We start from the raw sequence: 21,499 nt of genomic DNA, 5'->3' as shown, positions 1-21,499 counted from the left end.
ATTGCTATGCAATTATGTTTTTGTGTGCTTGATAAAATCTTCTTTGTTGTTTGTTGCAATTTCCATGTAGTTGTAGATATTAATTAATGATGTAATTTTTCATAAAATTAATTTTTGCTTATAGCTTCTTCAATCTACAATTTGTAGATAAGGCCATGAGATCCCAGGGACAGGGGAATGGAGCTGACTCTGGTCATGGCCAGTCTTTCTCTAGCAGTGTTACATTCTTGATTTACAGAGTTACTTCTTGAGATAAATCTGAGACAGCTATATATTTTTCAGTTATATATTTTTTTCTTTTTTAGTAAGTCTGGATTGTATTTCTGCTTCTCATGAAAACAAGGATTCTTGGTGACTGTATAGCATTTTAACATTTCAGAAACGGCTGGAACAAGAACTGAAAAAGACACCAAAACTAAGAAAATTCTGGAATCTAATTAAGAAGAACGATGAGAAAATGGATGAGGAGAAAAGAATGCAGTATGTTACAGAAACCTTTCTTCCTGCTAAGTCCAAAGCCCTTAATGCATTCATTGTGGTTCAGCTAAAATAAATTGTTTCCATTAAAAAATGGTGGAGTTTTTTTGGTTTTGTTTTCTTTTTAACTGTAAAGATGGCAAATAGGGATTGTTCATATGTGGTCCTCTGGAAAATATTTTGTTTTCCAGTAGTCTTTATGCAAAACACTGTTATATAACTATTAATATTTTATTTGATTGGTGAATTTATGATACTAAGTCTTAAAGCTGTAGGATGAAAGCCATAAGAGAATATTAATGTATTTACTCATATCTTTTCATGACCTTTAGCAAATGTTTAGTTCTTAACCAAAGAGCTAATGCAAGTATTTGAATACATTTGTGTATTTCACCGATGTTAAAAGTTCCAATACTTTTGCGTTGCAGTGTGGTAAGGTGTGGGTGGTGACATACTCCTCCTTTTTGACCCAGTAGAAGCATGGGTTGTTAATCTGTTCTGTGCCTAAAAATGTAGACTCTGCTAATCTATCTGCCTGAGTGCAGAGAGAAAAGTTATCATTTAAACAGTTCCGGTGTGTTTCAAAGTGACCTGCTACCATTATATAAATTTTAAAGCAGTTAACTTTGTATTAGTGAAAGATATGATTTACTTCTAGTCTACATGTATGGATTATTAATGCTTTTGTCATATGTCTGATTTTAGAGCATATCAGGAGAGAAGATTTCTTTCACAGCTCATTCAGAAATTCATTTCTGTGCTAAAATCAATACCTGCCTCAGGTAACTGTGGTTCCTATGTTACTTTGTTATGTGGTAATTTGCCTCCAATTCTTTTCTGATGCTGAAACAACTACTCTGTAGAATACCAACCTGAGGTTGGAGACCTTATCTGGATGGGATTTTAGTGAAATCCATGCCTGTCTGAATGAGTTTAATATCAAAATTAGTATTTGTATCTGTTTATGCTTCAAAAACGTAGCAGAAAGCTACTTTAAACCTCTTCTTCTATTCAGTGCTTACAGCCTTCTTGCAGCATTGAAGCATTTTGTATGTACTTAGATGCCTTGTTAAACAGGTGGTATAAATGCATATCATAAGGCTCTGTTCTGTCAGTACTATTGATTTATGGTAGGAACAGAAGCCTAAGTGAAGTGAAATTCTGCAAGATTTGACTGCTCTTGATTTATAAATCATTGTGACAAGCAAAATTATATGCCTGCCTGAATTAGAAGGGAAAAGTGTTTGTACAAGAAGGTGAATGGTTTGACAAAAAAGGCTTATTATGCTCTCAACTGCAGTACGATTTGGGTGAAATCACTTCCCAGAGTTCTGCTTTTGCTCTTAAACTCTTAGCAAACTTCACCTCTTAACTGAACTGTAAGGGGAAAGTCTGTATGTTGTGACTTCTGAAAAAGAATACCCATCTCCTCTGTTTTCCTGATTACGCAAGACCTGTTTTGGGAAGACATACATTAACAGTTCTTTGGAGGCTTTAGGAAGTAGATATTAATTAAAGCAGGTGTAGTGTTGTGTTCTGTCATGATTCTAAAGGCTCTGTGGTAGTCACCGCTGACTATCTTCGAATATTGTCAAGGCCTTTTGCACACATCTTGATTATAGCTTTTAAAAAGGTATTTTTGAGTACCTGGAGTTGAAAGATTTTACGAAGCCTATCAGGCCATTGGTGTCTTGTGGAAGCATGCATTTTTGTATGTTTCTTTCAGAGTGGATAAAATCACTCCTGAAACTCTGGTTCTACCACTTTCTTATATCAAAAAAATTTCTGTTTTGCAGTGAAAGATGGAATTGTTTCAGAGAAATAGAAGAATGTGCTAGTTAACTTTCACATCTTATTAAAAGCTAATACTGGTGTATTAGTAGCATTTATTACACTTTTAAAAAGTAGTTCAAGTACAAATCTGTTGTGGTGTGAATCAGTTGCAAATTTTTTTTTTCTAACTAGGTCCTATTTCTATGGATAAAGTTCATTATTGTGAGAGATTCATTGAACTCATGCTAGATCTTGAGGTAAGTTATTGTTTCAACTTGTTTCCAGGTTTACTTTTCTATGTTTTAAATGCATGAAGTCATTATCACAGTCTTATTCCAATTATAAAGTGGTTATGTCACAACTGCGCATATGGTTGCTTGATAGTGGTTTTCCATCTGTAAATAGGAGTTTGTAGCAGTGCAGCCACATTGGGAAATGACTAGTAATATTTATAAACCAAATGAACTGTTAGAGAAAGCTAGGATACTAAATTGCTTAGTGTAGAAGACTTTGTTAATTGGAGTGGTCATAATAATTCTGGCAATTAATGAAAATGTTTGGTGCTCTAGTCTGCTGGGAATAACCCAGAAGTATTCTTCCCAGTGCAAGTCACTTAAAGTACCTTTTTGTTGTAGGGTGTAATCCCAGAAAGCATCAGTAGTTCTGAAATGGATGCTATTTCTATTTGACTAGAATTCATTAGTTAGAAGTAACAGTTCTGGTGATGTAGCTCTGTTACAAAATAATAGGAGGGCAAGCAAGATGTGAAATTTTTCAGCAGGTGTTGAGAAAATGGGACAATCTTAACTTTCACAATAGCAGAATTAGAAATAAAAGACATTATTTTACAGTTTCTCACGAGTAGCAATTTATTTAAATAACTTCAGATTTAGAAGACATTCTGAAAGAAGACAGAGTTTTCTGAAACAGTAAGCACAGAGAACTTAAAAAATGGTTTTGCCTTGAACTTGTCCAGACTAACTGTCCTCTGCTAAATTGCTTAATTAGCCTGTACTTTTAGTTGCAATACAATGAATTATTTAAATTAGAGCTTGTTGTTTTATGGTATAATGAATGTACTCTCTTAAGAGAAAATATGTATTTGAAGTTAAAATTAAGTCTGGCTGTTATTAGAGGCAGTACATTTAATGCTTAGTTTTGGTAGCATGTACTGTGTTAATGGGCTCTTTTTACCTATGTCATGGCCCTTTTCAGAATATTTGTTTCATCTTACAGTATATGGACTGCAATCAAAACTTGGTGATTTGTTAATTTGAAACTAATCACTGTGGAAATTTCTTAGTGTTCTGAGTTTGCTTTTTCTAATTGTTATGTAGGACAATTAGTATTTTCTACTACAGATTATTTTTTTTGTCTTAGTTCTGGACTCCATGTTGATACTTTTTGGCTTTCTAAATTCTAGATTCCATTGAGAGTAACTCCTTTTTCTCTTGAATTGTTAAGGTGTACTACTGTATGGTGTTGAACAGTTGCTACCTGTAGCAGTTTAAGACATTTATATTGAGAAGAATTGATCTGTCTTGTTTATGAAAAGCTTTTATGGGTTTTTAATTAAGATTTTAAAAGTTCCTAGATCTAATTTTAGTATCTTACAAAGAACAGAAGATACCATACCATATTTAGAAGAAACAAAGTTTGCGGTGTTAAGACAAATATAAAAATAATGAAATGAGTATAGAAAACAAATATTTAAAACAATGTTGTGGCAGCTTGACATATCTTTTGTATCACACAGTCATTATACAGATGCATAGTAGCAGAAAAGATGCTTCATTTAATTTACTTTTATTACTGGCAGGATGCTGTCTCACTAATGGCAAGTTTGTGTGGTGCTCCCAGTCCTATAAGAGGCTGTGTTCACAGCAGCCTACCTGTATAAACCCAGCGTCTTGGCATACATACATGCTGCTTTAATATGAGAACCTCTGTTAAGATATTAGTTATGTAAATAAGTGTGCAGCAATCTATCTTGAAATGGAAAATTAGGAGAAAATGGGATTTCTTACATTTTGAAGAATTGCTTGTGCTAACCTGAGGTTGTTTACTGCAGGCGTTGCTTCCCACCCGACGCTGGTTTAATACAGTGTTGGATGACTCCCATCTTGTTGTTCACTGTTACCTGTCCAGCCTTGCTAAAAGAGAGAAGGAGGGTCACCTCTTCTGCCAGGTGAGATAAAAAGTTGTTGAAAATAACTTTTTCATTCTGATGCAGTTCTGAATACTGCAATCGTTTTGTCTTATATTTGTTTATTAAGACAAGTTTTTTATCAGTGTTTCTGATGTTTATTTAATTCCTTCAGACAGTAGTTCTTTCTTGCCTGGACCTCTGTCTGTGACTGCTCTTGCATTTCTGGCTCTGTTTATTAACAGTTCTTAAAAGTACAACCTGGAAAACAGTGCAGCTTCTGGCATGCCATACCCCATGTATAGCAGAAGTTGTTGCCAGTGCATTCTTCTTTGCTTTGTTTTGACCTCAGACTGTTCTACAGCTGTTTTTCACTACTGTCCTTCAGTTTACTCGTAGACAGTATGTTGGTTTTTATGGCAGGATCTGAATATCTCTCCCCTTTCCTGCCTCTCAGCTGCTTTTTCTGCTGCTTGCTGTCCACCATCTCAGGCGTTTGTTCCGTTTCTGTGAGGGTCAGTATTGATGAAACACAAATGCAGAAGCATAACTGAATAATTTTCTTCTTTTGAGTTAAATAATCTTATTGAAAGGTAGGATGAATTCCAGAGCTGCTATCAGAGAGGGCAGGAGCAAGCCATAAGTTGGGCTTAGTATCTTGGTGAACTTCTGGCTAGGTCACCTTAGTGCAACTAGTTTCGGTTTCAAGTCCTAGTAGGTAAAGGAAACCACATTGGTTGTGGGCGGTGGTGTAATTTCTATGGCTGTGAGGTACCTAAACAAAATTATTTTGTGCATCAACCAAGAATAAAATTTAGATATCACTCCTTAGTCTATTTCTTCAAGAATTTTGAGGAGCTCTTGTTTTTGCACATTGTCCAGACTTGTTTTCTTAAATTACGTTTTTGTTTGTGGTAAGATGTCTCTAATTTGTATGCATGATGTCTCAGCTTTTAGATATGCTTAAATTCTACACTGGCTTTGAAATCAATGATCAGACTGGAAATGCTTTGACAGAGAATGAGATGACAACGATTCACTATGACAGAATTACTTCTTTACAGGTATGCAGATGATGAAGTACTTATGGGAGAGAAAAGATTTGGTTTTGCTGGTTTAGTCTAATTTGTATCTAGAATAAGTGTTATTTCCCAAAGAATCACAGAATGTTAGGGATTGGAAGGGACCTCAAAAGATCATCTAGTCCAGTCCCTCCACTGGAGCAGGAACTTGCACTGCAGTATGAGTTGGGACAGAAGACAATTGATAGTTTGGCACAACGTTTGATTTCATTCTCTGCTGCCTTCTGCTAATGGTGTGGCTTTGCATAACCATTATGGTGTGTACCTGGGAGCTTGGAGGATCCAAAAACTGTGACACATCATAAGTTAAAGAAAACCCCTTATTTTCCTGTTGAGTTACAGTAGTTTTAACTTGACTTTCTATACCATGTTGAAGACAATAACACTTCAGTGTTATGTATGTGACTATAACTAAATAATATGCTCTAGCAAAACACCACCACTTTTGATTTGATGTTGTCAAGTTGAGATGAACTGCTCCCATTAGATCTATTCAGAAGGAAAAATTAAATGCTGTTGAAACTCATGATTGTGCAGTAGGTGGCATCATTTCTTCAAGATCAGTACACACACAGTAGCAATAGTGGTCTTATGTACTTAAGAGACAAAATAAAAATTCACATTACTTGTCATATTAGTTACACTTTTCAGAATTTTTGCCATCAGTTTTAACAACAAAATTCAAGGAAGCATGGTTAAATTAAACTTGTTCCATGCTTTTCTTAGTTGTCTGCAAAGCTGCATGTCTGTTCTGTTGTGTTTTAGTTTAGTGACAGAACACATGCTGATAAGAGGGTGTATAAAAAAGATACTGTGTTGGAAGTATAGGATTAACAAATAGGTAGTGCCATCTAAGAAAAATTGAGATTTCACTTGTTTTTTATTTGTATCCTGGTAGTGTCCATGGGGTGATATGTTTAATGAATCAGGTGAAGCTATGATTTTATATAAATACTTAGATTGTTATTAAATTGTTTCATTAATATGCTTAAGTTCAGTTTCTGGCCTGGGTCTTTTGTAGAGAACAGCATTTGCGCATTTTCCGGAGTTATATGACTTTGCACTCTCCAATGTAGCTGCAGTAGATACTCGTGATTCGTTGGTGAAGTTATTCGGACCCCTAAAGTAAGTTATCAGAATGAAATTTCACATTAAATTGAAATTCTCTGTCTTAGTATGTTTTAATTTAACAAATTTCTAGCCTTTTTCTTTCTGACTTGTCATGCACCCTCTCAGGTCTTTCTGACTTGTCATGGTGCATTTTCATCTGCTGACGCAGGAAGACAGGGAGAGTTTATAGTGAAGTACTAGAATTCCAGTGAAAGAAAAATATCTTTATTTTCCTTTTTTCTAATGAAAAGAAAAAAAGCTATGGTAGGTGCTTTCTCAAGTTTCAGTGTTAAGTGACTCAAGTGTCCATTTTACCTCCTGCCATGCAGCTCAAACACCCTCCACCAGGTCGCATCGCACCTCTGCCTGCTGCCGCCCCTGCCCGCTGGGGAGGACTCCACCTACGACAAGGACTTTCTGCTGGAGCTGCTGGTAAAACCAGAACGAATACTTTATTTTTTCTAACTCAAAATACAGCTAAATCTAGCAACTACACTGTAGTAAAGCAGCCATTTAAGACCTTTTGCTGAACCACCTGTGAACCGCAGCATTGTTATAGGTGAAACGGGATACAAAGATGGGGTTTAAAACCATATAAATTAAGTATTTGAAAATGTTTATTCATAAATGTAGTTTCCCCGCGTGTATTTTGTGTAATTGTAAAGGTCAATAAGCAGAGTCTCAGAAGTAGTTTTGAGTTCTTCTGGAAAAGTTGGTATTCTTTATGTAGTAACTTGTTTTCCCCTTTAAGAACAAAAAGTCTGCCAAAGTATGTGTAGACATTCAGTACCTGTTTAGTTCCTCAAGCCCATCTGAAATACCATTGATGCACATAATAGTTTTTTGAATATTGAGGGTTTAGCAGTAGTACTGTAGGCTTCTAATCTGATATTAGAATGGCATAGCTGATTTTTGAAGTCTTTGTCATAGGTGTATTTTGTGTTACAAAAAGATCACATAATTTCCTAAGGTTTAGATGGTAATAATATGATGCTTATGGATGCCGTGGGGAGATGGGGAGATACCTGTTCTGATGACATATCATAGTATTGGATTGATTTTTTTTATTTATTTTATTTTTTTTTTTTCTCCCCTCCCAGTGAGGAAATTGGCTGGTGCTGAATAAGCAGGGTTAGTTGGCTATTGACCATATGTTTAATGGAAAGCAAAATAACTTTTATTTGAAGTTGGTTCTCTGCTAAGCCTTGACTAAATATTTTCAGTTCTGTTGTGCTATTTTTGGCCTACTGAGTGGCCGAATGATTGTTTGACTTTAGTACTATAACCAGTAGTTGAACTATGTGTTTGTTCGTCTTCTGCTGTCACTGTGTGCATTTAGTTGTATTTAATTAAAAAACACAAAACAAACCCAAAACTTACTAAAACAGAGCAAATGGCGAGTGACCACTGGAAGTCACATGGATTAATGTGTATATTTCAAAAATAGCTTTATTATCCCTTTTAGACTTACGGAAATTTAAAATGCATCTTTTGTTTAGGTTTCCCGTCATGAGCGACGAATATCTCAAATTCAGCAACTCAACCAGATGCCTCTTTATCCAACAGAGAAAATAATTTGGGATGAAAATATTGTACCAACTGAGTATTATTCTGGAGAAGGTATGATTAGTAGTTCAGTAAATGCTGAGCAGGACAGTAAATGCTGCAAAAAAAGCAGCTTTGATGTCTGTGTTCATTCTGTCCTTGAAACTTATATGCAGTACTTTGGCATATTACAGTATGTTAGAATAACGTCAGCTTTTTATTTTTAAGTTGTGAATCGGGAGCTCTGAGATGAAATTGTTAACAAATTTATAGTGGATTTAAAGAAAAATCCAAAAGCCTTTGTTTACATAAAGACATTTATTTGCTTATAATCTGGGTAACAGATGTGCTGTACCATCAGCCCATCAGCTGTGGCACAGGTAGTTACTGTGAGGTGAAACAGGTTGTAAACATGCAGCAGAAAAGCTGTTGTCTGCTTTGCTCTGAAGTATATTCAAGAAAGCCTTTTCAAAAATGAAAAAAAAAAAAAAGGGCGGTGATGGGAGAAAATTAACACTAATTGTCTTTTTTTATTTCAAGGTGGAAGTGTACATGTAGTTACTGAAAGTTGGTGTGGCAACAGTGGTTGCTAGTGGAAACACTTCCTTCTTCTGTGGCAAACTCTTTTGCTATTATTATCCGTGTATTGATAGCACTGTTGTGAAGCATTTCTGTTGCTGTCAGACTGTTAAGAAGTATTTTTCTATTTTACTTCTCTTGGTTTCAGTTTACATTTTCTCTTTTTAATCTGCATGTATTCTCCAGCACTGATTTCAAACAAGACAGTTTCATTTTTGTGGGTTTTTTTTTTGTGTTCTTAAAAGTAATTAAATTGTTTTTTGATGAAACTTAATAAAAAGTAATTACTCCCATCTTTCTTGGGCTAATTGTTTCCATTTTATTTAAAAAAATGAGGCAAGAAGAATATCTGTCTCATGCTGTACAGCCTTAAGGAGCTGTTGCTTCGGGCCCTGCCCTTTGTGCACATAACAGACAGAATTTGTCACTTGGTTTTGGGAAATGTGTTAAAGTATTTTATCACCATGAGGCTTTCCAGAATAGAAATTACGGTGTTCTATCACCTTTCTTCACTGCTATTGTATCTCGGTGCATATGAAAGCCAATATGTAGTACATATACCAGTAAATGGTTTCAAGGATAGTATTGCAAGTTACAAGAGCCTGATTCTTTCCAGGGTCTTAAGCATGGGTTTCAAACTGGAACATTAGTCTGATAATGTTAAATGAGAGAATGTTTGTTCTAGAAAATTTGCATCTAAGACTATCCTAAAGCCATGCAAGCTTTAGGACCCATCTAAGAGTTTTAATACCCCTTGTTTAGTATATCTAATTTTACCATGTTTTTGTTCTAATTAAAAAAAAAAAATCTATAATCAGTAAAAAACTTTTGAAGAAAGTAATGTATTAAAATTTGATTTCTTGGCTCAAAACTTTTTTGTACGTTGATGGTTTTGGTGGGTTCTAATAAACATAAAGGATTGGAATTGGAGAATTGTTGGATGAGTGTTTTTTATTAGTTAATGAGCCTTTTTCATAATTATGTTATGCTAGCTTAATTGTTGCATTCCCAAAGTACCATTACTTTGCCCTGCATTTGATTTTTATAAAATGAGTTTTGTTGTAGTCTGAATACAGGGAAGGATTCAGTCTTTAAATAGTTCACTGTGTTACTGCCGGAAGGGTGAAAACTCCTTTAATCTTGTAGAGGCTCATTCACAGAAAAACTGAAAAAGTCTGCTTTTTAATAGCATATATTTATAAAAGGAGTAGTTCTTAGAATCTCCCAGGATAACAACTGTGGCAGTTATAGAATAACATGTATGTATTTGAATTTGTAGAACCAGTGTATTAATTAATCTTATTTTTGTTTATCCATCAAATACCTCTTCCTTTCCACTTTTCCCCCTTAGGCTGTCTCGCACTTCCCAAATTGAATCTACAGTTTCTGACTCTTCATGACTACCTGCTGAGGAACTTCAACCTCTTCCGCTTAGAATCCACCTATGAAATCAGACAAGACATTGAAGATAGTGTCAGTAGGATGAAACCATGGTAATATTTATTAACCGGTGCAAACCAGTCAGTTCAACTTTCATTGCAATCAAAGTGTGTTTGAGAATGAATAACTGATATTGTGTGTATACTACTTAAACAGTAGCAAGTGTATTTTAAATTCTTGCATAGATACTATGTTTTGTACTGACTTCTTCCACAAGGTGTTGCCATCCTGTGGGATGAGTTAAGGGTGTCTTGATATGTATCCCTGTAGGCGTGTTAAAATAGTATGTTGGATGCTGCCAACTAACCTTTGTGGTGTTAAGACAGATGAGTTAGATTACTGAAAGTAGTGAGCCTTGGCTGACATTACAGAATCTGGAAACTTACCACCCACTCTTCTGATTTATGAGAGGTGTCACTGAGTAGTCTTGAGCCTGCCACCTACCACATTTTAATCTTCTTTAGATTTCAAGGGATCATTTGGTGTGATATCTCTTATACTCAGTAGCTGCTTTTTGTTATCTTCCTTTTTCCTCTGTCTGTGAGTTTTTGGGGATTTTTTAAAACAATGCTAGTGTAAGCTGCCTTCGTTTCTTGAAATATAAATCAGTTTGTGTTACGCTTCAGTTCTAAAATGCAAGATTATGTGAATCTAGTTCAGTAGCATTTAAGATTTAGACTTCTGCTTTTGTCTTAGAGCTAGCTGTGAGGTAAATTGTTTCACATTTTAAAAAAACCTGAATCTTTGATCAGATAATGACTAACAAAACTTTGGTGTTTGGGGGTTTTTGTTGATTGTGTTGTTTTTTTTAGGTTATCAGAATATGGAGGTGTGGTCTTTGGTGGATGGGCAAGGATGGCACAACCCATTGTCTCTTTCACAGTGGTGGAGGTGGCAAAGCCCAATATTGGTGAAAACTGGCCCATGCGAGTACGAGCAGATGTTACGGTTAATTTGAATGTCCGAGATAGCATCAAAGATGAATGGGAAGGTACTTGTGTTCTTTGAAATAAGGTGCTCAAAATAGGTGCTAATCAAAATACACTTTGCTGTGATCTTATTTGTAAGAAAGAGTGAGGTGTTTTTAATCCAAGATGCAGATTTGTCAGTCTTAATATACTGTTTAAAAGTCAGTTACTCACATTTCAGGTCTAAGTAGTTTATACTTTCCTAAAATGAAGATGAAAACTATTAAAGTATTTACACATCCTTTGGGAACAGAATGTTTGCTGTTTTAGACTGATGTCATTCAATTTGTAACTGTAAAATTCTGCCTTTCCCTGGGAACGTGGAAAAGTAACTTAGCATTTTAAATTAATATGCATGCTAATAATGTCACGTTGGAAAAGTAGTGGGGAATGTGTTATCTCTCTCATATACAAGTGGAGAGAACACGTTTTGATTTAATTCAAAGCAGTGCATTTTAGTAGTTTTCGGTATATTTGAATGTTGTTAGGAAGTGCTGACTGCACTATATACTGTTTCTTAAAAGTATCCACAGGTGACACCTTTGCTTGGGGAACTGAACTTTAGTTGACCGTGTTGGCAAGTGGCATAGAAGCATGTACATGTACTTGTATTATCAGTAAATATCACTCTCTTCTCTTTTGTTAGAGAAACCTGTTAAATGTGCTGGAGCTGTATAGTGTGATTATAGGTCACGAAGCACAAATGCTAAAGCTGGATTGCGTGATAAATAAGCAGATAGAAGTTTGGGAATGTTGATTTCTATTGAAGTAGAAAAGCTAGGAGGATGGCAGCAGACTTCACTATACTGAAGGTAGCTATATAGTGGTGCACCTAGCTTTTTAAATACTAGAACAACCTCTGTGATTTCAAAAGCAGTAAGGCTTTAACTTAAAACTGAGGTGGAGAATATTGCTGGCATAACAGGGCTTGATTAAACAGCTTTAGGTTGGGTAATATCTGGTGAGTAATAAGAAATCATTTTTCTCTTATGAAAATTACAGCATGTGTTTACTAAATTTTGAAGGTGTCTTAGATCCTGAGAATCTGTAGGTGTATTGGTTAAAAAGGGTTAGTGTTCAAAATTACGCTAGTGAGTTGGAGAAATTGTATTTTAAAAGTAGGGTGTAATTAAATAGGGATGAATATTAGAATACTAAACTTAAGCAAGAACAAGTCACTGCACACATCTGTTAGGGAAATATCTTGTTAGGCAGGAACTCTGCAGAATGAAAAGACTCCAAGGTCACCATCACGCAAAAGCATACGTGACTCTACAACAATATGTTACTGCTGAGGGAAAAACACTCAACTGAGCCATACTGGGATTTATAAACTGGAATGTAGCATGGAAAACAAGTAACTCAGTTGGAAGTAATAACTTTGTTTAGGATTTCATGCCCGGTTCTAGGCACTGCACTTAAGTTGTGGTTAAAAAAAAAAATATTAAAAATTGGATGTTGGTCCAGAAGAAGGCAGTGAGAATGACATGCTTCTGAAATAACACTGGAAATATTAAGGTTGTGTAACCTGAGTAAGATTATCGGGAGAATAATAGTTTTGAAATAAATAACTTTGTCATGAAAAAAGCAGTAAAATTTATCCTTTTCATGTCTAAAGTTCTAGCAGATACTGGTGTGCAAGATCAGTGGCAAATACGACAATATCCTTGATTCTGTAACCTCTAAGTTAAAGGCATATTTTGAAACAGAACACATTATTCTCTAAACAGGTGGGGCTTTTTTTAAAGGAAATTTTTATGTGTTCTGTTGTATTCCAATGTTGTGTAGTGGAAAAGGAAAATGGCATTCAATAAAATCACTGAATGATCTTTTTTGGAATCAGGTCTGCGTAAACACGATGTCTGCTTTTTGATTACTGTACGTCCCACGCAACCTTACGGCACCAAGTTTGACCGACGACGACCTTTTGTTGAGCAAACTGGTCTGATGTATGTCAGAGGTTGTGAAATCCAGGGCATGTTGGATGAGAAAGGACGTGTTATTGAAGAAGGTTTGAAAGACTTATTTTTTTCTTTTTTTCCCTCTTTTTTTTTTTTTTTTTTAATTAACAGCCTAGTCATTGACTTGCTTCTCTTTTAAGTAATGCTCATTGAATTCATTATCTACTTGAAAAAAGAAACCAATTTCATAAGTAGTCCGAAGATAGGTTAACCGGTTTCCTCTGGTAAAATCTGATGTAATTCCATTAATTACATAAACACAGTATATTTTGGCTTTAGGAATAGAATAGCTTATATTGAAAATCTCTATTAGAAATTGGATGAAAACATGAAATAAGAATGTTTGTTATGCCATGCAGAAATTAGTTTAATAATTTGTCTAAATTTCATTTCCGAAACATTTATGGATTACTTACTTGACTTACAATATCTGCTTTTAGCCCTTCTTCAAATTCTAATATTATTGTTTCATTGTGGGCAGGACCTGAACCCAAACCACGACTTAAAGGGGACTGCAGAACATACAGAGTATTTCTGGACCCAAACCAGTATCAGCAAGACATGACCAATACAATCCAAAATGGAGCAGAAGATGTTTATGAGACATTTAATATAATAATGAGAAGAAAACCAAAAGAAAACAATTTCAAGGTAAGGTACTGCTCATTGACTCTTAGAATAAGAGTGTCTGAATATGTCAGCTGTACTGAGATGTTCATTTTAGATGCATGTAGTTAGACTTTTTAGGTGGCATTGGATCACTTCTGGAATTTTGGGCCTGTCAGCTGATGGTAACTTCCCCCTGCAGATAAGTGTTGAAGTAACTGAAAATCACAGCACTCCTGTTTCACTTGAGTGTATAATAAAACATTACCTTGTAATTTCAGTCTCTTAACAGGTAGCCTGCAGATTATTTGTATTTGGCCTTTTGAGTCAAGGGAGTATGTGGGACATTTTTCTTACTTGATGTAATAGTGGACTGTAGGATAAGGAGGAGTCACTAGTCAAAAGGTGAAAGTCAGAGAAACCTGTTAGTTTTTGGGAGCATCACTGGATCAGTGTCTTATTAGGCTTTGGAGGGTGTCAGGTGAGATTTTGGTAGTTCTCACAGAGATTGTACACTAACTGGAGCTCTGTAGATTGAATGGTGCTTTGTTTTTTTTCCTGCCCTAACAGCTTTTACACAGTTGTAGTGCATTATTCTTTGGCATTTTGCTTCCTTTGGTGTTCACTGTGCGCCTTCATGAAATTTGGTTAGAGCTCAAAATAAACCTGTTGCTAATGCATTGCAATACTGTTTGTTGCCTATAAGTAAGGTTAAAATTATGCACACTATTTCAATTCAGTTTTACACATGAATACAGCAAATGTTTTTCAGGAGGCTTATCAATAACTTAGCTTTCATTACCCTCTGTTAAAGCAAAAGGAGGAATGTTTTTCAGGCAAAATTGAAATGTATATTTGAGTTTCTAGAATTGTGAATTGACATAAACTTAACTTTGACCAAGTGGTCCGTGTTGCCAGTAGTAAATCTGGACAAGCTTGAGAAGTGAGCCCATGTGAACCTCAGGAGGTTCAACGAGGCCAAGTGCAAGGTCCTACACCTGGGTAGGGGCAACACCCAGTATCAGCACAGGCTGAGGGATGAAGGGATTGAGAACAGCCCTGCAGAGAAGGACTTGGGGGTACTGGTAGATGAAAAGCTAGATATGAGCCTACTGTGTGCTCTCGCAGCCCAGAAGGCCAACTGTACCCTGGGCTGCATATAAAGCAGCATGGCCAGCAGGTCGAGGGAGGAGATTCTGCCCCTTTGCTCTGGTGCGGCCCCACAGTACTCCACCCAGCTCTGGAGCCATCAGTACAGGAAAGACATGGATCTTTTAGAGAGAGTCCAGAGGAGGCCACAAAAATGGTCAGAAGGCTGGAACACCTCTTCTGTGAGGATAGGCTCACAGGCTGAGTTGGGGTTGTTCAGCCTGCAGAAGAGAAGGCTACAGGGAGACCTTATTGTGGCCTCTCAGTACTTAAAGGGGCTCATAAGGAAAATGGGAACAGATGTTTTAGCAGGGCTTGTAGGGGTAGGACAAGAGGTAATGGTTTTAAACTAGAGGAGGGGAGATTGAGGCTAGATGTAAGGAAGAAATTTTTTATTATGAGGGTGGTGAAACACTGGAAGACTTTGCCCAGGGAAGTTGTGGATGCTTCATCAACGTAAATACTCAGGGCTAGGCTGGACAGGAGTCTGAGCAACCTGATCTAGTTGAAAATGTTCCTGGTCATTGCAGAGGGTTAGGACTAGATGACCTTTAAGGTCCATTCCAACCCAAACCACTCTGTGATTCTATGATTTAGCCTCAACAGTGCTGAGCAGAAGAAGAAGGATCACCTCCTTTGACCTTCTGACAGCTTCCTAATGCAGCACAAGATACTGTTGGCTTTTTTCCTATAAGGGTGCGTAATTTTGTATGCCTGAAAATATTTCTTATATGTATGCTCAGTTTCTTTGCATTAGATCATTTAGACCTTTGAATCTTTAATATATTCCTTGGATTTCCCGTTATGAAAATGCAACATGAACAAAAACTGCCTGCCTTTTGGTGCCTTAAAATCATGCGTTGCATAATTGAAGTGAATTTCATTCTAAAGGATTCTGCAGCAAGTTCTGTACTGATGGATAAAATGTGCAGCAGGAAGACTTTGACTTTTTATTTTCTGTATCTGGAATGATGCCTCTGGTGTGGAACAGTAGCTTGTGGTCTGCACAGACCATTCTGGTGCCATCCAGCTGTGGATTGGTATACTGGAGGTACTTCACAGAGAGATCTTTCTAACTTTATGTTAAAAAACCCCAACAGAAACGACAGGTAATGTTGTGTGTCTGTGGCAGGTTCATTTTACATTATAAGCACAAGTTCTCTCTGCCAAAGCCCATCCATGTACTGACACTATAGAGGATTTTTTTTTTTATTTGCATATGCATGCACTTTCATGTAGTCAGAAGGAAACTGCTGCCATGTATATTTAAGTTTGCTCAGAATTGCTGTTAGATGTGTGTAGCTTTCAAATTTGTTGTACTTGGCAGCTAATTTACCTGCAAATCAAAATTAAAACCATTCTATGTTGGGTTTTTCTTAAGTCTCAAACATTCCTTTGTCAATACAAACTAAGATATTTCCAGGTTTATCACATCACTACCAGTTTAGACACAAACATTACATGTCATCTGTAAGCCTTTCAAACTTGAGCTGGATAGAAGAAAACAAACTATTACTGTGGTTAGTGTTGATAGTGTATTGAGCAGATAGAAGGCAGCTTGAAGTTTTAAGCTGAGCTTGTAGGAGAGAAGAGAACACTTGTTCAGTCTTAGTAAATTAAGTAGATGTGGAATTGCAAATACAGCATATTTGCTGGAGGTGGCACCACTACGTCAGTCAGTAGTGTTAGTTCTTACAAGTAATAAATCTTTCTGTATTTACATATATAGATGTTACTTTTGAAAGCCGAAGCAAAGTTTTTTTTTGATGTAAACACAGCACATTTGTTGGTAGGGACATGTTTCTTAAACTTTCCTCTGAGAAATTTGTCATCTTGATTTAGGAACACTACCTGAAGAAGCCATGTTTTCAGATTTATTTGTGCTTTTTTTTAGCACAAATGTCTTATGCTATGCTTAATATACATTTAAGCCAGAAACTCTTCTTTTATATTTGCAACATAAATATTATTAGTTAATATGGGACTAGTCCATCAGTGTATCTCGGGCCTCTGAAGTAGTTGCAGGACCTTCAGGCTTCAGAAGTTAAGTGCAGGACCTATGTGGTCCCACAGGTCACGTACTAAAATCTTCATAAGACCAAGAGCAAGAAGAAATTTACTACATGCATTGGAAAGCTGAAGGGAGAGGAAGTTTCTGGAGTCGTTTGTAGGTGTCCGGTAAGTTTCTTTGAGCCATCCTCTTTATTATAAAATTAAGCTGAACTGAGAGTATGCTTTGTGTCACAGTGATATTTGATAATGCCAGCTGTATTATCTCACGCAGGTTCACTTCTTCCCACAAGACATTTGACTTTCCAGAGCTTCCTGTACAAGGACTGACATCTTAGAACAGTCTTGATTAGTCTTCAGCATGTCACATTTTCTTGGTAAAAAGTCGATCTCCCCAGTCATATTTTTCCTTATTTTTTTCTTATTTTGCAGGCTGTTCTGGAGACTATTAGGAACTTGATGAACACAGATTGTGTGGTTCCTGACTGGCTGCATGACATCATTCTCGGATATGGAGACCCAAGTAGTGCACATTATTCAAAAATGCCAAATCAGATTGCAACTCTGGATTTTAATGACACTTTCCTGTCCATTGATCACTTAAAAGCTAGCTTTCCTGGATACCATATTAAAGTGACTGTTGACAATCCACTTCTGCAAATACCCCCCTTCAGGTGACCTCAACATTTCAAGTGTTCCTGGTCTGGTATTCTTGCTTATCTGTGTTGTCAGGTGGAGTTGGGTTCAGTAGTTGAAGGCATGTGCTCTTTCTTTTAAGAAAATATGTTAGTATGTTCATATTAAGATTTAGGTGGTTATACAATGGACTTGACTGTACTACGGTTAGGCTCAGGAACAGCTTCTGCTCTATTCTGTACAAAAATGCATCAGAGCATTGCTTGTAGATCAACCTGTTCAATAGAGGGGAAAGCAACAGTCTGAGTTAGAATCAAGACACGTAGTATTAACTTCTGTATTTTAGTATCTAGCCTCCTCAAGTTCAGTTTGAAGGTTTTTATTAATAATTACATAGTTTCCTTACGTGTCTTATTAAGCTAAGAACAGCAATTTCAACATCAGTTAAAATTTGAGCTTTTGAATGCACCATGCAATCAAAATGAAGAATTAAGTCTGAAATCCCATATTGCTTATTTTATTTTAGAAACTTGTTTCTGACATAGTATGCCTACCTTTGTGACCACTAAATGAGATTTACACGTGTTTTTTCAGTGGTGCTGTTGTCTAGCATTTTTAGAATTGACAGTTCTGTCCCTCCTGATGAACCTCCTTGGACTTTGGCATCTGAGTTTCACAGTGCATAGTGCTGGAGAATAGTTCATTTAGATGAACTGAAGAAACTACGTTTCTTTCCACCTACAAGTTAATGAGAATTGAAATGTTTCCTTTTGAAGGGGAATATGTTTGACTGGGGAAGGAAGAGACTTACCCTCTGTACCAGTCAGCTCTGATCCTGACTAAATTGAATGTTGAAGAGCAGGGAAGTAATCTGCCATGCTCTTTTGTTTTTGTAGCACTGAATGCAGAATATGTGTCGAGAAGGCACTAAAACTATATAACGATAAAAAAATAGTCCAAAGGTATCAAGACCAGATACCATGCACAGAGTCCCTTGATAAACTAGTGTTCATCTTCAGTTCATAGATTAAAATACAGATACTGCTCTTTATGAAGATCTATTGCTCTTCCTACTTCTGCATTTGCCCTGTAAAGAGGCTAAGAGATTATTGCTGTTAAAGATGTCTGCATTGTTGTCTCAAGATAATTGAATAGCCATTGGAATTCCTTCACCATGGTGTGTTTCTGAATTGAAGTAGAGAAAAATGCTAACGTATGACACAAAGGGCTATACAAAAATTGAAATGGGAAGATAAAAGGCTTCATGTGTTGGAGCAGTTCAGAACGTTGATATATCTTGTGTAGACAAAAAAAAGTGCATCAGTTCTAGAATAAAATGAAATTATTGCTGCTGAACAGACAGTGCTGGTGGCTTTCTTATTATAACTTTCCTCCTGTGCCTTCCATTTTCATTTATGAGCTCTTTGCCTTCAGTGTTTTTCCAGCTGCCTTTCAGGACTGCTGTTGGCTTTTCAAGCTATGTAAAGAGTGCTTTTGACATACTTTTTGTCAAACATGCTTTCTTAAAATCAACTTCATCCATTTATTTGTTGCTCCTTTTCCTTATCATCATTAATACTTTGTTGCTTGCAATTCCTGTTTCTATATTGTGTGGAAGTTTTTCTTTATGGTAACAAAAAAATCCTTCTGTATAAACTTTTAAGACAGTCTGGTGCCATAGTGAATGTGTTGAAGTATAATCTTATATTATCTGTTACAGGATAACTTTCCCAATAAAAGGAGGTAAAGGAAAGAAAAGAAAAGAAGAGGATGAGAATGGAGAAAAACCTGAAGAAGCTAAAACTCTGATTGTAGAGCCTCATGTCATTCCGAACAGGGGACCATATCCATATAATCAGCCAAAACGGTAATAAATGGTTGAGAATTTATTTAAAACGGTAACAAATGCATAGCAGTTCATTTTCAGAAACACTTAAAAATAGTATCATTGATTATAAACAAAATATCATTTTGCTTTCATTACCAAAAGAGGATTGAGTATGAGACTGTTTTGTTTTATAGTTAAATCAAACTATTTTATTATCCCTTTTCTGTCAAAAAATTCCCTTGTAGAACAATGAAAAATACTTTTAGTATTGTGTCAAGACTTTGAATATTAGGAGGATCATACCTAAATAATTTTACAGCATTCTCAGAAAATAATAACTAAATACAAACAGTCTTTTAGATGGGATGATTTTGTTGTCATGTGAACATGATATACTGTCTTGTTTAGAAGTTGCAAGATTGTCATGTCTATAAAGATGACAGTTTTAATGTTGATTTAGTTTATATAAAAGTTTGCAGGCGTGTAGTTCTGGAGAAACATGTAGCCAATTAATTTAAAGCAAACTTGTGAAAACAATTGCTTTTATCAAAACTGTTGGCAAAATCTGCCAATTCTCTGATCTTGTTTTGCTTTGTTACAGCAATACTATTCCGTTTACCCATACTCAGATTGAAGCCATACGTGCAGGAATGCAACCTGGACTAACTATGGTAAGAATATGTTTAAGGATTTTATACTCTTATTTATTTGATTCTGGATTTATTTAGTGAAATACCAGTAATGCCCATTTTTGTAGCCTTGTTGAGGTCACTTCTATTAATAGTTAAGTATGAAAAACTAATATACAAAAGTTCAACATCCTTCCATCTCCAAAAAATCCTACAGAAACACATTTGATCTCTGTGAAACTGTCTTGTTTCAGTGGCTGAAGACTTTCCACAACAACTGAATGTACTTTTTCAGTGGCTGAATAGCTCATTTTAAACTGTAAAGCTGTTGACGTGCCTGTCACTGTTGACTGTTTTAAATTACTTGCATCATTTTTAGTTTGATCTAACTCCATTAAAGGAAGTCATTGAATTGTCTTCAGGGAGCTTTTTTTCTGCTGTCTTGTGAAATGTAATGTGCAATCCTCTATATCCTACTAAATTTCAGAACTAAGAAGTTACAAACGAATCCGAAGCTGTAGATTTGTTATGAAAATAAATTTTGCTCAGTGAATTTCTGCAAAGTTCTTTAAGGTTTACTGCTCTCACACTTCGACTACGTGTCTCTCAATGAAGTACAGTCTGTACTGGGCGTGACTAAGTGGAATATTTGACTTTTTTCTGATAATTTTAAATTCTTCTTGGTTTATATAGGCAACAATGCTATTTTTTAGGTTTTTGTACTGGTACTGTTTTGTACTGTACTCTTTCTCCTCTCCTTCCTCCTTGTGTTTTACCAGTCATTACACACTCTCTAGCTGGATGCAAGACTAAGGAAAAAATAAATTTCAGTAGAATTGGATGCCTTTTGTCCCTGCCTAAGTGTGCTTAAATTAGTAGTATTGTAAATGTGCATAAAAGTTACCTGAGTTCTTGGCAGTGTTCTTGAGTATGGTATATTTTGTAGTAGGCTGCAGCAGAACTGTCTTCATTTTGATAGAATATCAACTTCAAGATATATTTAGAAATTAAAGTTCTTTTTTTGAATGTTGTGAAAATGCCACAGTGATAGATGCTTTAAATTTGACTATTAAACAATGTTGGAAGGGTTTTTTTTGGAATGACTTAAACTGCTGGGTTTTACACAATCAGAGTGTTTGTCTACAAATACCCACAGCAGTGTACAGGAGTATTGTTTTATATCAGTGGTGTTGTCAATGAGTAAGAAGATTGTGAAATTAAAATGTCTATATATGTGTTTAATATATGTTGAACTGTTAATGAACTTCAGTTGCAAGTGTGTTTTTGTTTCTGAGCATGTATTTCTGATTTTTTTTTTTTTTTTTACTACATCACCCACTTTTTGCAGGGAGAGAAGGTAGACTGAGAAAACAATTGCATGATATAGGCCTGTGTTTTATTTCCTGTCATGTCATGTATTTCTCTCTAATATTTTTAAGCAATACAGTCCTAATTGCTTTCAAATGCAGTGATCAATGAGATTCTTTAAGTGATTTCGTAGCAATTTTCTGTGGAGATACATAAGGAACCTGCTATTCTTTCCTTCTTAATGCTGAACAA

At 35.9% G+C, this 21,499-nt stretch overlaps 1 protein-coding gene across 1 annotated transcript in view; it reads left to right on the top strand.

The window, feature by feature from the left end:
• AQR (aquarius intron-binding spliceosomal factor) overlaps positions 1–21,499 on the top strand; it is a 54,271-nt gene that overhangs the window by 9,028 nt on the left and 23,744 nt on the right. Inside the window, exons 8-22 of the mRNA XM_065064176.1 lie at positions 380–480; positions 1,183–1,259; positions 2,443–2,507; positions 4,322–4,438; positions 5,347–5,460; positions 6,500–6,603; positions 6,918–7,020; positions 8,088–8,208; positions 10,064–10,205; positions 10,965–11,143; positions 12,964–13,131; positions 13,563–13,732; positions 17,279–17,520; positions 19,203–19,349; positions 19,912–19,981. Of these exons, the coding sequence (XP_064920248.1) occupies positions 380–480; positions 1,183–1,259; positions 2,443–2,507; positions 4,322–4,438; positions 5,347–5,460; positions 6,500–6,603; positions 6,918–7,020; positions 8,088–8,208; positions 10,064–10,205; positions 10,965–11,143; positions 12,964–13,131; positions 13,563–13,732; positions 17,279–17,520; positions 19,203–19,349; positions 19,912–19,981 (1,920 nt within the window). The remainder of the gene's footprint in view (positions 1–379; positions 481–1,182; positions 1,260–2,442; positions 2,508–4,321; positions 4,439–5,346; positions 5,461–6,499; positions 6,604–6,917; positions 7,021–8,087; positions 8,209–10,063; positions 10,206–10,964; positions 11,144–12,963; positions 13,132–13,562; positions 13,733–17,278; positions 17,521–19,202; positions 19,350–19,911; positions 19,982–21,499) is intronic.

Source organism: Columba livia, chromosome 5 (genome assembly GCF_036013475.1).
Source record: "Columba livia isolate bColLiv1 breed racing homer chromosome 5, bColLiv1.pat.W.v2, whole genome shotgun sequence".
NCBI classification, from domain to species: Eukaryota; Metazoa; Chordata; class Aves; order Columbiformes; family Columbidae; genus Columba; species Columba livia.
This window is presented reverse-complemented; position numbering and strand designations above follow the sequence as displayed.